Below are 19,180 nucleotides of genomic sequence, written 5' to 3'. Positions count from 1 at the left end.
GAAGAGATATAAGGAGGAGAACTGGGCTGATGGAGCCAAAAGAACAGATGAGCATTCTGAGGAGAATGAAGCAGATTAGGCATCATGGGAGCCTCAGAGTTAGAAAGTAGGTAGCAGAGTTAGAAAGTAGGTAGCAGGATTTGAGGACCGGTGAGATGATACACAAAAGAAACGTCGCCATCAATTGCGCTGTCACATTTTGCTATATAGTGCTGCTTATTCACTTGTACTCCTGTAGCCCTGGATTCCTTCTCTGAGCGCAGCATCGAAGGACTGTTGCGAAAGGCATGATGTTGATTGCAGAAAGGTGATGTTCCCCACCGAGCAACCTAGCTCTGTTCATGTGCTGCTACTGAACCCGCACTCCTCAAATGGATGTATTGAGTGTTTCCTGTGTGTCACTGTTCCACTCACTGGCAATACAGCAGTGAACAAAATGGATTAAACTCTGTCATGCTGCTTATATTCTGGTCTGTAGGGGCAGGTGAAACAGATACTGAATGAGATATAAAAACAATTCAAGAGTGGTGGCACATGCCTGTAATCCCAGCGACTGGAAGTGTAAGGCAAGAGAATTGCAAGTTTGAAGCCAGCCTGGGCAATTTAGCAGACCCTGCCTCAAAATTAAAAAACAAAATATAAAGGGCTGTTGATGTGCTCTGTGGTAGAGTACCACTTGTTTAATCCCCAGTACCTTAAAAATATTTAAAAAGAAACATATATAAGAGGTGGTGATGAGTGCTAAGGCAGAAATGAAGCAGAGAAGGAGAGTGAGGAGTGTTGGGACTATTGGGAGTGGTGTTGCCATCTTAGAAAGGACAGCCAGGGAGGGCTCAGGTGTTAACACCTGAGTGAACATCTGATGGTGGTTAAGAACATTCTGAGAAAAGTGAACAGCAAAGGCAAAGGTGTGGAGCTGGGAGCATATTTGCAACATTTGAGGAGCAGCCGGAAGCCAGGCAGCTGGAGGGCAGTAGGAGGAGGGTATGAGGTCAGCCAGGTAGCAGGGATTGGGGGGAGGGGGAGAGAGCCACACTTAGGGCCTTAATCTGAGATGGTGTGGCAGATCCTGGCTATTTACCAAATTCTTTTCTTGTCATCCTGTGAATCTTACTTGACCACATTTCCAGGCTCCTTTACCTGGTGGTCAAATGACTGATCTCTGACCAAGGAAGGTTGACAGAACTGATGTCCACTACCTTCCATTACTGGCCATCAGTGAGCCATGTACAGTTTTCTAAGTCCTATTTCTATAAACCCTTTAAACCACAGGATGGAAGGAATCCAAGTTCCTATTAAAGAGCCACTCATTGACCGGAAGCAATCATTTTGGACTTTTTGTGGGTAAGAAGTAGAAATTAGTTGGTTTAGGCCATTTATGTATGGGGGTTTCTCTCTTATGGAGCCAGCATTCTGCTAATATAGGTGGGAAGACGTTGACAAGGTTTTGAGCAGAGAAGGGACATGATCTAAGATTTTAAAAGAATTACAGTAGACTGGAAAGGGTAAGGTTAGAAGCAGGGAGGGCATTGAGGAAAATTATTTTTTGATAGTGCAGGTGAGTGATGGTGGAAGTTTTGTCCAGGTGGTTCAGTGAAAGTAGTGAGAGGGGTCAAATTCCGAATAGATTTTGAAAGGATTTCCTGATGGGTTAGAAATAGGGTGGAGAGAAAGAGAGAGAAAAGTCAAAGATAAACTGAAAGGTTTTGGGCAACTAAAAAAATGAAGCTGCCATTTACTAGATGGGGGAAAATTGGGGGAGATTAAGTTTTGTATGATAACATTGAAAGATTAGTTTGGACTTGTTGAGATGCCTGGTAGGAGCGACAGGTTGTAGGATTGGTGGGGTTGAAGGAAACTCGAACTCAGAGGAAAAGATAGGAGGTGGCATAGCAGGACAGTGGGAGTAATGGGGTAGGATGCAGGTTTTAATGGAAAAATCTAGTTGAAATCAGAGGAGTCAGTGGCTGAGAAGGGTGGAGGATAGAAGCTCACAGAATGGCGACCAGAGTATGGAAGGGTCATCTATGTGGACATTGAAATCACCAAGAGTTAGGATGTAATTCATCCTTGGGAGGACAGTGATTCAAGAGCTTATTTTTTTAAGTTCTCCAACCATTTCAGTCTAAAGCCCCGTTTGATGAAGACAAAGACCCTTTTGGAATATCTTAAACCAGAGCAAAAACATCCAAGAAACCTTCCAATTGGAAGTTAGTTGGCTGTTCTGCAATCCTCATAGTCTGGACTTCATTGAATGCAAAATATTGCACAAATAAAAAGAGACCAGTCCATGGGCCATCGGACAGGACACTTTTTAGAAGCCCTCTTGATCTATAACTTGTGAACATGTACTTTGAGTCTGTCATCATCTCTCTTTGGAATCATTACTTTAATAAGCACTAGCACAGTATGTCAGCATTTCAAGGGAATGTCATACACAAAAGAAATTAGCCAGTGTTTGCAGGACTGACACAACAGCAAACTTAGGAAGTTTGAAAACCAAAGAGAAATTCACTCTACTTTACACACATCTTACAACCTTCTGTAGGAAGCATTCCTCAACCTCAAACCCAAGTCTGACACACCAGGGCTGTGCTAGCAAGGCCAGGTTAAGAACAGGCTAAGGAAGCAGGGATATAGCTTGAATCAGAAGAGAAAGACCATAAAGCAAAACTGGTGAAAGGGGAATTTGAAGGAGGGTCCCTTGCACTGTTCAGAGTGATCTGAGCAGAGAAGAAAACATACTTTTTTTTTTTTTTTTGGTTTATGGCTTTACTTTCAAGTTTTAAATTAGATAAATAGAAGCTTAGTGAGGCATCTCTCAGTGATGTACTTCTTCTCTTGTCCTCTTCATCTCTTCTCCCAAGTCTCTTCTGCTTCCTTCTGTTACCTCTTCTCTTTGTATCTCTTATCTTCTTTGACTCCCTCCTGCCACCTCTCTCTTCATCTCCACTTGGCTCTCTTCAGCCTCCCCTCTGCTTCTGCTCCTCACATTGCTTCTCCATCTCTTGGCTCCAGCCATTCAGAGTGCAGGTCTTTCTGTGCCCACTCACGGCCCTTGGGATGGGATTGGGCTGTGCTTGTGTGTGGTACTGAGGATGCAGAGGTAAGCACAGCTGGAATGAGGAAAGGCTCTGCTGTCACCACATGATGATGACGACCCTAGTTTTCTCTTAGTTGCTGCTTTCTCTTCCCCTCTGTCCAGATAGAGTCCCTGGAGCTGAATGCTGCCCAGCAGTGTTGGTTAGGGTTGCACAGACTTGCCCCCGTGTAAGTCAAATAGAGTTTCCTGTGAGTGTAAGAGAGAAAAGTGTTTGATAGCATATAAATCACTCAAAGTTCTTTTATAGGCACATAGAGACAATAGTCTCCCCTTATATTTGTGGGGCAAGGATGCCTGAAATGGCAGATAGTACCAAAACCTGCAAATATTCTGTTTTACCTGTAGGTATATATCTGTGATAAAGCTTAATTTACAGGTTAGGCATGGTAAGAAATTAACAATAATAACTATCATTAAAAAGAACAATTATAATAACATAACAAAAATTATGCAAATGTAGAATGTAGTTCTCTCTCTCTCTCTCTCTCTCTCTCTCTCTCTCAAAATGTGGAATTTTCAATTTAATATTTTTAGATTGAAGTTGTCTAGGTAACTGAAACCTCAGAAAGTAAAGAAGAGGGGGACTACTGTACCCAGGTTAATTTTTTAAACTGTCAATTATTAATGGTCTCTTGTAAGCATTAGTGGTTCATGCCGAGTATTGTAGCATGCACCTGTAATCCCAGCTACTTGGGAGATTGAGACAGAAGGATGGCAAGTTTGAGGCCAGCCTCAGCAATTTAGCGAGACATTGTCTCAAAATAAAAAATGAGCCAGGTCTGTGATTCCAGTGGTTTGGGAGGCTGAGGCAGGAGAATAGTGAGTTCAAAGCCAGCCTCAGCAACCTAGCAAAATCCTGTTTCTAAATAACATATAAAAAATGGCTGGGGAGGATATGGCTCAGTGGTTAAGTGCCCCTGGGTTCAATCACCAGTACCAAAAATAAAAATTAAAGGAAAAAAAAGAAAAGGGCTGGGAATGTAGCTCAATGGTAGAGTGCCCCTGGGTTCAAGCCCTAGTTGGGGAGGGGGTGAATTATTGATTTTTACTTTAGAAAACAAATCACCCCACCTTCTCTATGCTCTGTCTCAGACCACATAGGAGATCCTTCACAGATGCTTATTAAATGAATGAAGGATGGATGGGGGAGTCTTGGAGCAAGAAGAGAAGAAGGTGGGACCTCAGGGAAGTTTGCCTGATCCAGGCCTCCCTCTCTGTACCCCAACCCTGGCAGTACAGAGACTACCAAGTGATGTGTGGTGGAGCAGGGCTCTAATCCTAGCTCCTCAGGAGGTTGAAGCAGGAGGGTTTTGCAAGTTCAAGGCCAGCCTTGGCAACTTAACAAGACCCTGTCTCAAAATTTTAAAAGGGCTAGGGGTGTAGCTCAGCGGTAGAGCACTTGCCTAGCATGTTCAAGGCCCTGGGTAGAATCCCCATTACTGGGAAAAAGAAAAAGAAAACAAAGTGCCAAGAGTTGTAGGAAAAGAGACTGGCTGAAGGGAAGGGTGGTTAATAACTCCCCAAGGAAGCCCTTACACCTCTCCACAGAGCAAGGAGAGAAGCTCCAACATCATTCTACACATGTCTTTGTCTCCAGTCACTTGTGAGAACTCTGGGAGCTCTGGAGGAGCCACACTGCAGAGGTTTGCTCAGCCCCATTGGAGGCAGGGAAGTATGCAGCAGGAGAGAAGAGGGCAGGGGTCACCTCAACCACGCCCCTCACCCCCACCTCACTACGTGTTCTGAAATCACCCTCAGCACTGGACCCAGTCCTGAGGCTGAGCACCAGCTGCTGTCCCATGAAGACCCCCAGACCAACCCCATTACCATACCTATGGATGGGGCCAGCTGTGGCCAGGTGGAAGCCAGCCGCCAGAGTGCTGAGGAGTGAAAGTGGCTGCGGCCCAGAGGGGTTCTCTCTTTCCCACTCTCCACAAGTGAATGATTCCCTCCAACTGAGGTCATGGGTACAAGGGATGCTGTCTTCCCGGGCAGTATCTTTCTCTAGGTTAAGAAAAGAAAAGCATTTACACTCTGGCTTACAGAGCACTCTTACAGCTTACAGCCAGTAATTGGGGTGGGGTGGACTACTTATGCGCCAGGCACTGTTCCAGACAATTACACACATTCTTCTTCATTTAAGCCTCATGACAACTTGGTGAGGGCCGTGATGCCATAATCCCCATTTTATGGAGAAGAAATGTAAGGTCCAGAGAGGTTGAGTAATTTAACAATGGTCACATTATGAGGTGGCAGAGTCAGAATTCAAAGCCAGGCAGCCTGGCTCCAGAGCTCACATTTTTCCCATCACACCATGTGTGCAAGACAGCCCCATTGAAAGGAGGGACCCACTGTAGCCGGGACAAGTTAACTGAGTACATTTCTCCCAGAAGATTGGCGAGCTGAATTGGCAATGGCCTTGAACTCAGATCAAAGCCAGAAACTTTTCTTGGTCTCCTTAGCCCTGGTTAGTCAACGTGTGACTGAAACCTTGGCATCATCTGGGAGCATGTTTCAAATGTACTATTCTCCAGCCCCCAGACCTAATGAATTAGAATCTGCACTTTAACAAGACTTACATGGTCTGTTTGTGCTTTAAATTTTGGAAAACACCGCAGTCTCAGGCCATGCCACCCACTGATGGAGAGCCAAAAGGTTAGCTATGCAGGTAAGCTTTGGGCCTCTGTTTTTTTCCAACTCTCTCTTTTTATCCAAAAGTTCCACAGGCTGGAGTATAACTGCCCTTTCAAAGTGTCTTTCCACTACCTGGTCCAGTGAGAAAAGAGGTCCAGAGGACATCCCAGGATGGTTCATTGAAATCAGCCTAGGAGCATCTTCAAACATCTGGCCCCCATGACATCAGATATTCTGTGACCTTGAAATTCTAGCTGTTCTCTTCAGTCCCAGAAATAAATTAGAAACATTCTCTGTTTCTGTTTTTTTTCCACCCTAACTTTATGGGTTATGTTTAAGTATGTACGTACCTGTGTGTGTTTGTGTTTGAATGCATGTGTAAAAACAGAATGTCACAGAACACGAGAAAGCAGTCATAGACTGGGAGGAAATGGGGGTCAGCAGCAGCTCTGCTCGCCATTCAGGACAGGGGCTGTGAGCTGGCTGAATGTGGTCTGTGGCTATGTTATGTTTGCCCACTAGATGTTACCCTACACTGTGCTTTAATTTTTTTAATGGAGGAGGGACATGCCATGTTTTTTTTTTAAATCCATATTTAAGTCTTTCAAAAACTTAAAGTATGTGGCATTAGCAGACCTGTGTTCTAGCACACCCACAATTAATTGAAACCTTCCCCTTTTTTTTTGTTTTGTTGCCACTGTCCCCACCACTCCCTATTGTCTCTTCAAGGTTGAAACTAAGGTTCTGCTGCCAACAGTTTGTTTATGTATATATATATTTGGTTGTTGATGGACCTTTGTTTTTATTTCATTTATATGAGGTGCTGGGAATTGAACCCAGAGCCTCACACATGCTAGGCAATCACTCCACCACTGAGCCATAACCCCAGCCTCTCAACAGTATTTTGATTATAACTGAGTTAGAGAAAAGTCAACTACTTATTCTATTAATGTCCCCAGACTTTTACCCATTTATACCACCAGTGTGTAGGCCTGGTTTGGACAAAAGTTAGAGCTCCCTTAAGAGCAACCTCCTCTAAATTCCGAAATAGAACATGATGTTCTGTCTGTCTCCTGAGCCAATATGGAGAATAATTTGTTAGTAGTATGGTATATGGTATTTATTGAACTCCTATTGTGTCCCCAGCCTGTGCTTGTTGGTGTGCATAATTCAGAGACATGAATACAGTTTAGTATTTGTTGAAGAAATAAGCCTACAAAACAACTAGAGAATAATGTTGAGAGGTTATGACAAGGACAGATAAGTTTAGGCAGGAAGGTGGTGCGAACATATGGTTTAGGACAGGTAGGATTTAAAGTGAGCCTTGAGGGAGGGGAACAGAGAGGGGATGAATGAGCTCTGGGAAAGAATAGCTGAGGTTTGGCTGCAGAAGCTGTGGGCTGGAGGTGATGAGGAGGCAGAGGAGGTGAGAGACAGGTAGGATGGGGAAAGTTTATGCAGGGCTGCAAGTGGATTGGGGATAAACTAGAACCGGGAAATAGACAATCAACTGCTGCTTCCAGAATGTGTCAAGACCGCCCACACAGATGGCCTCTTCTTCCGGGAATGCCTTCCCTCATCGGCTCAGCCAGCTCACAGGAATTCATCATCCCCCATGACTCGGCTCAGACCCCGAGCCTCCTGGGCCAGAGTCCTGGGGGGCATGAGAAACCTCCTTCTTTGTGCTCCTTTGGCAGGAGAGGTTTTGTAATTTTGGTATTTACCCATCTGACTCCATTCCAGGATAAAGTCCTTGAAAGGGCCACTGTGTTTTTCTACACAGTGACCCCAAAGCCTATCAACAATGAGTGGCACTTACAAAACACTCAGTACATGCTTTTGAATAAAAAAAAAAAATGACTGAATGAACTAGTGGGAAATTACTGCAGTCTTGGGGGGAAGGACTGAGTGAAGATAAGGTCTATGGGTCCTGGAAATGAAGTAAAGAATATAAGAAATATTTTAAACCGTTGTTAGAACTTGGTTCCAAATTGACTATAGTGGCCAAATTGCCCAGAGGAATTCTACTGCGGCAGGGAAAGATGATGGCAGTCCCCATGGCACCAGGAAGGTCAGGAGAGGGAGCAGCAGAGGATCTGACTCCTATGCCTGCGGTGGGGACAGTTCTCCCAGGCACAGTGCCTTGGCCCTCTCTTACCTGTGCAGATCTTGTGGATCTTCATCTTTTTGCAGCTCCTGGAACTCCAGTCATTTCAAGGTCAAGGAAATGAAGGTTGAAAGTAAAAAGAATAGAACATCAAACTCGTATTTCAAACTTATTTCTAGTTAGATTTTTCCTGATGCAGAAGCTTTAGAGAAATGTAAATATGAAAAAGACCAGCTGTGGCTACGTTAGGTGGGTGCAATGCATATAAGGAAGAGGGAGGTGAGATGGGGGAGGCAAGAAGCAGAGCCCATGCTGCTGATTCTGCTGAGGAGAAGGGACTGGGACTCCATTTGTTGGGTCCTGTGTCTCAGCCATTTATTTTATTTACTGTGCCACTGCATGTTGTTGCCAATGTGCACAAACTGATACTAATTGCAACCAGACTGGAACCTGCCTGAATGAGGAGAAAAATCACCACTCAGGGGTTTCTTCTGGTAAACTGAAGCAACCAAATGTCCATACAAAGTACTGACAAAGTGAAGCAAAACCCACCCTGCCTCCCATTTTCTTGCACCCCTCTGACCCATTTTGTGTGTGCTGGGACAGACTAGGTTGCCATAGCTTCATAGCTGATCTCTCCAAGTCTCTTCTCCCTCCCTTCAAATCAACTGTCAGAGCAGCAGCTAGCATGACCTTTTCAAAATGTAAATTGGATCACGACATTTGACTATTTAAAATGCTGCTAAGGCTCCCACTACATTTAAAGTCTAAATTCCTTCTTGTGGCTTCCTAGGCCCTGCCTGGCTGAGCCCCTGCCCACTTTTGCTTATTCTCTTCCACTGCCACCTGCTCTTTTTCCCCACTGGCCTTCCTACCCTTTCCCTAAACTCACCAAGCTTCTTCCTCTTTCATTCCCTTGCACCTATTTGTTCCTTTTCCACTCTTTCTCTCTTTTTTTGGTACCTGGATTGAAATCCAGGGGTGCTTAGCCACTGGGCCACATCCCCAGCCCCCTGAGTTGCTTAGGGTCTTGCTAAATTGCCAAGACTGGCTTTGAACTCACGATCCTCATGCCTCAGCCTCCTGAGCCACTGGGATTACAGGCCTGTGCCACTGCACACAGCTTCCACCCTTTATCTTGTTACTGAATATTCTTCCTTCAGGATTTAGTCTCCTGTGACCTTCCAGAAACATCAAAAGCTGTCTGGGTCAGAGATTGCCAGTAGGACCCTAGTAACTCAGTCCAGTTCAGTGAAGCAATCTCTTATAGTGATGAAGAGCTCATATAGATCTGAGCCCAAGTCCCTGCTCCAAGTGTACCTGTGAGCATAATGGGCCTCAGTTTTTTTTTTTTTTCTGGGCCTCAGTTTTCAGTTCTCTAAAGTGAAAATAATACCAATAATGCAGCAGAGCACCTAATTTTTTTTCAGGCTTGCTACTAGAAAAAAATGCATTTTCCAGACTCTCTTACAGCTGGGTGTGGCCATGGGACTGAGTTGTGGCCAATGAGATATGAGCAGAAAATATCTTTTAGGTAGTAATTTTAAAAATCAGTGATTTAATAATTGGAGACAATCGAAATTGTCCTTTTGAAATATCTTGTTCTATTAGAATCTGGCACTCTTTAGCTCAGCAATGTGACATCTTATCCAGAAATTTCTTAATTACAGATCTCTGTATGATACAAACAGTAATGATGCCTGGAATATGTTCTTCAGCACTGGAAAACTGTTAAGACTTTTTGTGTTAATACTTTTCTACCTCCAACCCAAGTTAGAGCTCATAATACACATTAATAATTACTGAGAACTTATTTATATCAACCTCCAAACCTTCACAGAAGTATGCTAAGCACTTGATGTAGTATAAGCTCATTTAATCCTGACAATATTTGGCTGCAGTTGGCATTATTTTCATTTTACAGATCTGAAAACTGAGGCCCAGAAAAGTTACACAGTATGCTCACAGGTACTCTTGGAGCAGGGACTTGGGCCCAGATGTATATGAGCTCTTCATCACTATAAGAGATTACTTCCACTGAGCTGAACTGGTTCTTAGTTTGCTACCATTACTCAGAAAAAAAATGGTGATTTGCTTTGCCTCTGAGCTTCTGGTCTACCTGGTTCCTATTGTGCCAAAAATCTCTTTGTGGCAATTCATTTTTCTCCTGGTGATATTTACTCATCTACTTCTGTTCTTTTTTTTTTTTTTTCCTTTTTTTGTAGGGTGGTACCAGGGATTGAACTCAGGGGCACTCGACCACTGATCTACATCTCCAGTCCTATTTTTTTTTTTTTGAGGGGGGCAGTATTTTATTTAGTGACAGTCTCACTGAGTTTCTTAGCACCTTGCTTTTGCTGAGGTTGGCTTTGAACTCCTCTTGCCTCAGCCTCCCAAGCCGCTGGGATTACAGGTGTGCACCACCACACCCAGCTTCTGTTCTTTTAAGCCACAATGACATTCACTGAGACCGTGAGCCCCACTTGCTTACTGGTCATTGTACCTTCTGGTCTCAGTGTTTTCAACTCCTATCTTTCTTAATACATAAGATTCAATGTGAAGTCATCTGTATATAGAGGAATATTTCTTCAAGCCAAGAAGATAGGCCTGTACCATAGAACTTTTCAGAACAGACTATACATTTAGAAAACAGTCACAGAAACTCCATGAAGTCCAAGCAGAAGCCAAGTGAGCAGGTAAATGAACCCAATAGATTGACAAGTGTTTCTAACGGTGTTTTGGGTATTTCTGTATAGGACCAGGAATTGGATCAGAAATTAAGTTTAATTTTTCCACCTGCGTTACCTTCCCCATTTTCTTTGTGGAAGAGTTACTTTTCATTTTGTGCAAGACTCCTCCTTGAAGTCAAGCCTACCTTGCTTGCTCTGTGGAGAAGGGGACTAAGGTAAAGGGCACCTGGAAAAGGCTAAGCCAAGGATAAAGACTGGGTGCTGCGTGGCAGTACTTTATTGAGCTTCCATGGGCTCATTAACCCAGGGACTTGGTTTCTGGATCTCACAGCCTAGATCATCTGGGCTACAGGAAGGGACATCATGGTCTGCTTGATTTAAGTCATGTACCTGAACTGGTTCCGCTGGTGCAAGTCGGCAAAGATCTGAGAGAGGGCCTCACTCTCCCCCTTGGCCATCAGCTGCAGGAGGCTCTCACTGGGGTGGGAGGCTTGAGGTTTCTTCTGTACTAACTATATGAAGAATGAACAAAAACCAAAATGGTGGTTAAGGCCTTAGGACCTCTGTATTTTCTCAGTATCATAGTCAAACCTCTCAAGAGTTGGAATCCAATCTCTCCCATTGGGCAGCTTGTATGTATAGAGGCAATCTGATCATGTCTGTTTATAGCCATGTACTGGTAAAATATCCTTTTGTGCCTCTAAAGTTAATATCTTCATTGAATACTTGATAACAATTTAGTAGAGAGCCTATTCCCATTATTATACCTTAACATAGTTTATTGAATAGCCTACCAATGTAAACTTTAATAAAGTTAATACTACTTGGTTTTATAATGAAATGTAGGAGATCATATATTTATTTTAAGAATTTAATGAATTAAAAAAATTTCTCTGGCTGGGGTTGTGGCTCAACAGTAGAGCACTTGCTTAGCATGTACGAGGCCCTGGGTTTGATCCTCAGCACCACATAAAAATAAAATAAACAAAATAAAGGTGTTGTGTCCAACTAAAAAAAATAAATGTTTTAAAAAAATAACTTCTCTAAGAAAATCCTACATGAAGTTGCTTTTTTACAACTGTCTAAAATTAATTTATTTCCTGTTTCTTATGATATTCCAAAGGTACTTCAGCTGCACACGCTGCGCATATTAATTGATTCATTCACTACTGAAAATCAACAATGCAAGGCGATAAGGATATAACAGATAAGAATCTGTCTTCATGGGATGTATGGTATAGCTCATAAGCAAAAAAGACCTGGGGCAAAAGGGCCCAGGGGGCTTTATTGGTGAAATCTATCAAATATTTTAAGAAGTAAAAAAAAAATCACTTTAAGATTTTTCACAAAATCTTCCAGAAAATAGAGGAGGAGAGAACACTTCCCAGCTCACTCACTGAGGCTAGAATTAATTTGATCCCAAAGCCAGAGTATCATAAAGATATCACAAGAAAACTATAATTCAGCATCTCCCAGGAACATAGTCTTCTAAATACTTAGCAGAATGCTAGAAAACCAATTTATTTATTGCAGGAATATATGGTTGATTTAACATCAAAAATCAATTAATGTAATAGCATATGTTGACAGAATAAAGGACAAACGTCATGATTGTCTTTCTTCATAGATGCAGAGAAGCATTTTAACAAAGGAACATCCTCAAATTGATAAAGAACATTTACAAAAATCCCAGAAGTAGCATCATACTTAATGGCAAATGACTAACTGCATTTCCCCTAAGACTGGGAACACAGCAAAGACACTTGCTTTGCTTCTTCTATTGAACATCATACTGAATTTCTAGCAGCTGCAATAAGGCAATAAATAAATGAATAAATCCAGATTGCAAATATATCTATCTTGTTTGCAGATAACATCAGTGTATGTATTTTACAGGTTAAAGTAGCAATATCTGGGTAACATAAATGACTTTTGTAGATTTGTATGAATCAGTGAGAATCCAGAAATAAATCCTTAAATTTTATGATCAATTGAGTTTTCTTTTTTTCCTTTCCCATTTTTTATTGGGATCAATTGATTTTTTACAATGATGTCAAGGCAATTCTGGGGAAATTATAATCTTTTCTACAAATGATGGGGACCCAATTGTATATCCACATGCAAAAACAAACAAAAAAATGAAAAGAAGAAAGAATTTAGTCTCTTACCTCATGCCACACACAAATATTAATTCAAAATGGATCACAAACCTAAGTGTACCAGCTGAATTTACAAAACTTCTAGAAGAAAATAGGATAAAAGATTTGTGGGTTTAGGTTGAACAAAGAGCTAGATACAGAACCAAAGCCTGATCCACAAAAAGTTGACCAACTGCACTTGATCAGAATCAAACATTTTCGTTCTTCAAAAGATGTCATTAAGAGCATGAAACCAGGGCTGGGGCTCAGTGGTAGAGCACTTGCCTAGCAGGTGTGAAGCACTGGGTTCGATCCTTAGCACCACATAAATAAATACAATAAAGGTATTGTGTCCATCTACAACTAACAATATTTTTTTTTAAAAAAAAGAGCATGAAACCAGGGCTGGGACTCGTGGTAGATGCATGCAAGTGCAAGACCCTAGGTTCAATCCCTAGCACTGAAGATAAGAAAAAAGAAAAGAAAGGAGGAAGGAAGGAATGAGACAGTGAAAAAGAAGAGAAAATAAAGACAAGTCACAGAGTGAGAGAAAATATTTGCAGATTATATGAAGGATTTGTATCCAGAGTATTTGAAGAATTCTCACACTCAGTAGGAAGATGAAACTCACTTTAAAAATTGGTGAAATATTTGAATAGACATTTCACCAAAGATGATGTATGAAAAACTAAAAAGCCTAGGAAAAGGTGCTCAACATCCTGAGTCACTAGGGAAATCCAAATTATAACCAACACATATCTGCAAGACTGACTATAATCAAAAAGATGAACAATGCTGGTGTTAGAATGTGGAGAAACTTAAAACCTCACAAATTGTTGGAATGTAAAATGGTCACTTTGGTAAAACAGGTTTTCAGTTTCTTTAAAAGTCAAACATAGGGGCTGGGGATATAGCTCAGTTGGTAGAGGGCTTGCCTCACATGCACAAGGTCCTGGGTTCAATCCCCAGTACCACCAAAAAAAAAAAAAAAAGTTACACATAAACTTTCCATAAAACTCATCAACGTTATTATTTGGAATCTACTGAAGACAAATGAAAACACAACTATACAATAGTCTGTACACAAATGTACAAAGCAGCAGAATTCATTAGAGCCCCAAACTGGAACAATCTAAACGTCCATCAATTCATGAATGGATGAACAAAATGGAATACTACTCAGCAATGAAAACGAATTAACTACTGATAGTCAGTGACTTTGCCCCAGAACTGGTTCCATGCTGTCATATGGATGAACTGTGCTAGATGAAAGTCATACACAAAAACTATATATTATAGGATTCCATGTATATAAAATCCTAAGAAAGATGACTTTACAGAGATTGAAAACAAATCAGTGGTTCCCTAGAGCTAGGTGTTGAAACAGGGAATGACTGCAAACGGGCAACAGGGGCTTTTTTAAGGTGATAGAAATGTTCTAAAACTGGATTGTGTTGACGATTAACAATTGCAAAATTATAAATTTACCAAAACTGTTGAAGAAAACAGGATAAAAAAGTATACAGTATACTTACAATGGGTGAATTTTATGGTTATAAATGGTAACTGAATAAAACTCTCTGTAAAAGGCCTAAAGCTGGAATTGCCTACCCAGAATGCTCACCAACAACTAGTCTAAGCTCTGCCTCTGAAGGCTGGTGACGGTGATCCCTTCCCTTACCTTAGAGTTTCCAGATGGGCTATGGCAATTCTTGGGTACCAGGCAGTGAGTGACAAGAATCCTAGGGTCTTTGGTGGTGATGGACAGGCCCGTCTGCAGAATTTGAATCAGTCGGATCCACAAGTGGAAGACAGTCTTTGGATGGTCAGGGTGGAGTTTTAGGTAGCAGATCTTCTCAGTGACTGTTCTCAACCGCAGGATGCGTTGAAGGCGGTCACAGACCTGGAGCTCCACAAATCTCAATGGGAGAATCCTGAAGGCACAGGGGAAGACACTGACAACCCCATTGCTTCTAATGTGACCCTATCTTCACTAAAATAAGGGGTGTCTCTTTGTGGATGGAAGCTTTTAGGGGTAGGAGAGAGAACACTTAACATAGTTCTGCTCAAACTTTGTGGAGACCAGACACACAGAGGAGCTTACTTAAAACACAGATGCCTGCAGATATCCCCAAAGATTCAGATTCTCTAGGTCTGGACTGTGGCCCTGGAATCTGCATTTTAATCTCCACCCTCCCTGCCATAATTTTCATGCTGATATTCTTTAGATCTAGCTTGAGACACACAGCCTAGGAGTGGGATGGCTGGGATTATGGGTTTTTGCAAATTTTGTCTTGACAGGAAGAAGTCCATGTGTCCAATTTGTCCATTCATTGACCTTAGTGCCTCCATAACTCTTCCCAAAGGTGCTGAAGTTCAAGGTTTTGGCCTTGGGTCTAATGTTAAGTTAGCTGGGCCTGGGTTGTACTTGTTATAGGTACACCAATAACATAGCAGAGAGGCCTGTCATGTAGTAGTATGGAGAAATGAAGGGGTTTCTTGGAACTCTGGGACTATCTAGAGATTCAAGAGGTTTAAAGGTCTGCTTTATTCCAGACAAATGCAATGTGACCATATGTTAAATTCTGAATGGGACCCAGTCCCAGGCATCTTATAGATGGGAAAACTGAGATGCAGTAGGTGACCTGTGCTTCAAACTAATTTTAAGTCTAGCTACTTGCATATTAAAGACTGGAAAGAACTGGCCTCTCCCAACCAGCACTCCATCTGTCAGACCTCATTGCCTCCTCGCTCCTCAGCCACAGACTGGGAGGGCTCCTCTGAAGTCGGGAGTGGGAGTGAGTGCAGCAAGAAGGGAGTGGGCTTGTAGACTGGCCCCTCCTCCTGTCCACACCACCCCTCCCTTATCTCACATGGCCTTCCATTTTACTACCTATCTGGGGTTATTGCTGTCTAAAAAAGGTCACATCACCACTGTGTCTGCTTTCTCCCCACCTTTGGTCACCACCTTGGGTCCCCTTGTCACTGTCTTGTCCCTGATTCCCACCTGCATTGCTTACCTCCTCAGGATAATCTTTGGAGCTTTAGATGGTCTGTTCCATGTCTGGCTCTGCCCCGGATGCCATTTGACTCTGGCCATGAGGAGGACGTTGGGAAGGGGCAGGCAAGGCACGGAGGAGGTCACCCCAAGGGCCACGGTGTTGGAGGCTTTGTTGATGTCTATCCAGTTTTGGCCCCTTTTGACCTGCAATGCAGCCCCCAGTCACAGCCTGAGTATTTGGCAGAAGTAGCAGTATATTTTAGCCCAGGGTTTCTCAACTCGGCACTATTAAGATGATTCTTTGTTTGAGAGAGAGGCTGTACTGTACACTGTAGATTGTTTATCAGAATTTTTGACTTCTGCTCCCAGATGCTACTAGCAACCACTCACTCAAATTGTGAGAACCAAAAATGTCTTCAGATATTGCCAAATGTCCCCGGGTAAAGGAGCACAATATCGTGGCTTGTTGAGAATAAGTGTTCTAACTTATATTGGTTAAAAAAAAGAAAAAGAACAAACGTCACCAAAAAATCCCCACAAACTTATACTAGTGTCTAAATGACCTGCTATTAACAACTGTCCACAAGAACTATAACCTAGGCATCTATCACATTTCCATGAATCCCACCCTGGTCTATTTCCTGCCTTTCCTCTGAGAAACTCATCCTCCTGGCCCTCCTTGGAGGGGCTATATAGTCTCCTGCACCTTTATTGGCTGGGAATTTCCCTTCCGGCTTCACAGTCTAGTTTTTCAAGATTCTGTCTGGCCCAAGGGGATACCTTGAGTGCCTGTTCCACCAGGTGCCTTGCTTGCTGCATCTACATTTAATCTTCAGATCAGTCCAACCCTCTTACGTTAGAGCAAGTGGAATAAGGATGTGCAGGTTTTGTGCCCAGTGACACCTCCCCCATGATAAAGCAGAGAATTGGAATCTGAGCCCAGGCTTTCTGGGCCCCCAGCTCCTATTCTTTCTCCCATCATCATTTCTGTCCTGAACCCTCAAAGACCATCTCCTTTTCCTGCCTCCGTGTCCACCTGACTTTGGGCAAAGGCCTGGAGGATGACATAATTTGGGGCTTCACATCTCAAGTCCTCCACTCTTCCCAGGTGTCCATGGCTACAGGAGAAGCCCTGGTCAGGGGGACTGGTTTTGTATTCCAGGCCCCCAGATTCTCCTTGCCTCAGTTCTCACTCCACTCTAGTTCCAGGAATGATTGTCCTGCTCACATCTTGGGAACAGGTTTTCTTTTCTTTTAATCAAGGAGTACTATTCTGAGTCACCCAAGAATACCTGGACAAAGTTGCTTTCAAACACCACTGAGTCAGGAAACAGGTTGAACTCTGGAGAACGAACCATCTGGCAGAGCAGTCCCTCCTCTACACCCAGGCCTACTCCAGGGCTCGGTTCCCCATCCACGGGCAAGAGGCCCCTGAATTCTTCCCAGGCATTCAGGGAAGGGAAGGTTGGAAAAGATCTTGTGACTTGTACTGTCTTCTTTGATTTCCACCAAGTCTTTCTATGTGGAACTGATGTCAACATTTCTACACATGCTCAGGGGCCGGCTCACATTTGTCCTGGGATCTCGCTCTTCCCTTCTGGCCTTGGGCAGCTGGCCAAGCCCCGGGCTGGCCAATCAGCTCACAATGATGAATGGATGACATCATGAAAAACCAGCAGGCCTGCAGGAAAGGGAAATGCAGAGGAACCTCCCTTTTCCTCTAGACTGTTGCTGGGTCTTACTGATGCCCTACCAACCCCCAGCCCTTTCCTGGACCCCAGGATGTGGCTCTCCCAGAACTTGCTGAGAAGGGAGTGAAAGAGGCAGGAAGCAAGAGCTCCTTCTGCTGCCAAGAGGAAACAACCTTGCTTTTCGACCATCCCTATTTTTTTTTTTTTTACTTTGCTTTTTTTTTTTTTTTTAGCAGGGGGGATCCAACCCAGGATCTCAAACATTGTAGGCAAGCACACTACCACAAAGCCACACACCTAACCCAACCATCCCTCACTCTACATTTTACTTTATTATTTATTTATTTATTTTTGGTACCAGGGAATTTTATTTTTTGGTCCTGAGGATTGAACCCAGGAGTGTTTAACCACTGAGCAACATCCCCGGCTCTTTTTAAAAATATTTCCTTTAGAGACAGGGTGTCACTAAGTTGCTTAGGGCCTTGCTAAGTTGCTGAGTCACGTGCCACTGCTCCTGGCGCCAGCTCTCCCTTGTTTTAGTGCAACACATCGCAAATAATGTTAAGGGCTGCTCATCTATTCAAACTCCAGTCTTCCCGAGCTCTGCATGATGGGGTCCTCCACTCCCTGGGTTTGAGGGCCTTTTCTGCTTCTAGGGGTTGCAGGGCAGCTGAAACTTGTTCTGTGCGCTGTTATGGCTGGCTGGTTACTGCTGCAGGGTTCATTCCCTTAGGAGGCCAAACTGCAGGAACAGGAGAAATAATTAGTTTCTTACCCGGAGGCAGGCTTTGGACCAGCATCTCACAGGAGGAATAGCACCCATGAGCCGCTCTTCTGGATCAACAAGCAGATCCTCCTCTCTGAGAATGACAGTGCCTCCCCACCTCCACTGAGCAAGAGGAAGAGCCCAAATCCTGGAGCAGCTACATCAAGGGCAAAGAACCAAGCAGGTGGATCACTGATCAAAGCCATTTCAAGGAGAAATCTTATTCTACTTTTTTTTTTTTTGGTGGTGGTGGGGGGAGTGTACTGGGGATTGAACTCGGGCACTCAACCACTAAACCACATCCCCAGATCTATTTTGTATTTTATTTATTTATTTGATCCTCCTGCCTCAGCCTCCCCCCAAGGCACTGGGATTACAGGCGTGTCACCACACCTGGCAGAAATCATCTTTTAATTGGGATAAAATTCCAGCACTTATAATGTATCACCATCAAAGTCAAATGTGATCAGTGTAGAAAACCAGTTTGACAACAAATATAAGTGAAGGACAAAGCCTGATGATTTATTATTTCATTGCAGAATCAGGGAGAGGGCTGAGGTCTCCCCACGCAATGTGGCCACTGTGTCCCCTGGTCATCTAGTCATCTAGGTTACACCCTGCCGGAGCCTGTTACAGCTCCCTGGTCAGTGACACAACTTCCGAGATCACTATCCTCATTTTCTTTTGTTTACTATGTGGGAAAAATATCCTCCATGGTAATATTCTCTAAGGATGGGTTCAGAGACCACATCCTGTGGTTTGCATTTCCCTAGAAACGGAATTATGATACCACAGCAATGGTCATTAATAAGCTGATATGTTGGAAGAAGTGAAGATGTGGGAATGAGGTGTGCTTGAACCTCTGTCTGTCTGTCTGTCTGTCCTCTGGGCCTGGAGTGGGCCTGTGAGAGAACGATTGTATCTGTTGGACCATGGGAGGATCCTTATCGCACCGGAAGAACATTTTCTTGACATTTAGGTGCTTTTACATTTATCTCAAAACAAAATTCAGGACATGGCACATATTTCTATGTAGTCTTCTATAGCAGG

At 43.2% G+C, this 19,180-nt stretch overlaps 1 protein-coding gene and 1 non-coding gene across 2 annotated transcripts; one reads left to right on the top strand and one right to left on the bottom strand.

The window, feature by feature from the left end:
• Nucleotides 1–2,539: 2,539 nt before the first annotated feature.
• Garin1b (golgi associated RAB2 interactor 1B) lies at nt 2,540–18,365 on the bottom strand. The gene is made up of 8 exons (XM_027926441.3): nt 18,140–18,365; nt 16,966–17,354; nt 15,693–15,877; nt 14,354–14,606; nt 10,925–11,046; nt 7,896–7,933; nt 4,936–5,107; nt 2,540–3,289 (listed from the first exon to the last, which is right to left on the bottom strand). The coding sequence occupies exons 2-8, from the start codon at nt 17,212–17,214 to the stop codon at nt 3,163–3,165; spliced, it is 1,146 nt and encodes a 381-aa protein (XP_027782242.2). The 5' UTR covers nt 17,215–17,354; nt 18,140–18,365; the 3' UTR covers nt 2,540–3,162.
• Nucleotides 13,577–13,649, top strand: Trnav-cac (transfer RNA valine (anticodon CAC)). Its single transcript has one exon. It is a non-coding gene; the product is annotated as a tRNA-Val (tRNA).
• Nucleotides 18,366–19,180: the final 815 nt, after the last annotated feature.

This window comes from Marmota flaviventris, chromosome 1, assembly GCF_047511675.1.
Source record: "Marmota flaviventris isolate mMarFla1 chromosome 1, mMarFla1.hap1, whole genome shotgun sequence".
NCBI classification, from domain to species: Eukaryota; Metazoa; Chordata; class Mammalia; order Rodentia; family Sciuridae; genus Marmota; species Marmota flaviventris.
The sequence above is the reverse complement of the archived record's forward strand: the minus strand, read 5'-3'. Positions and strand labels throughout refer to the sequence as shown.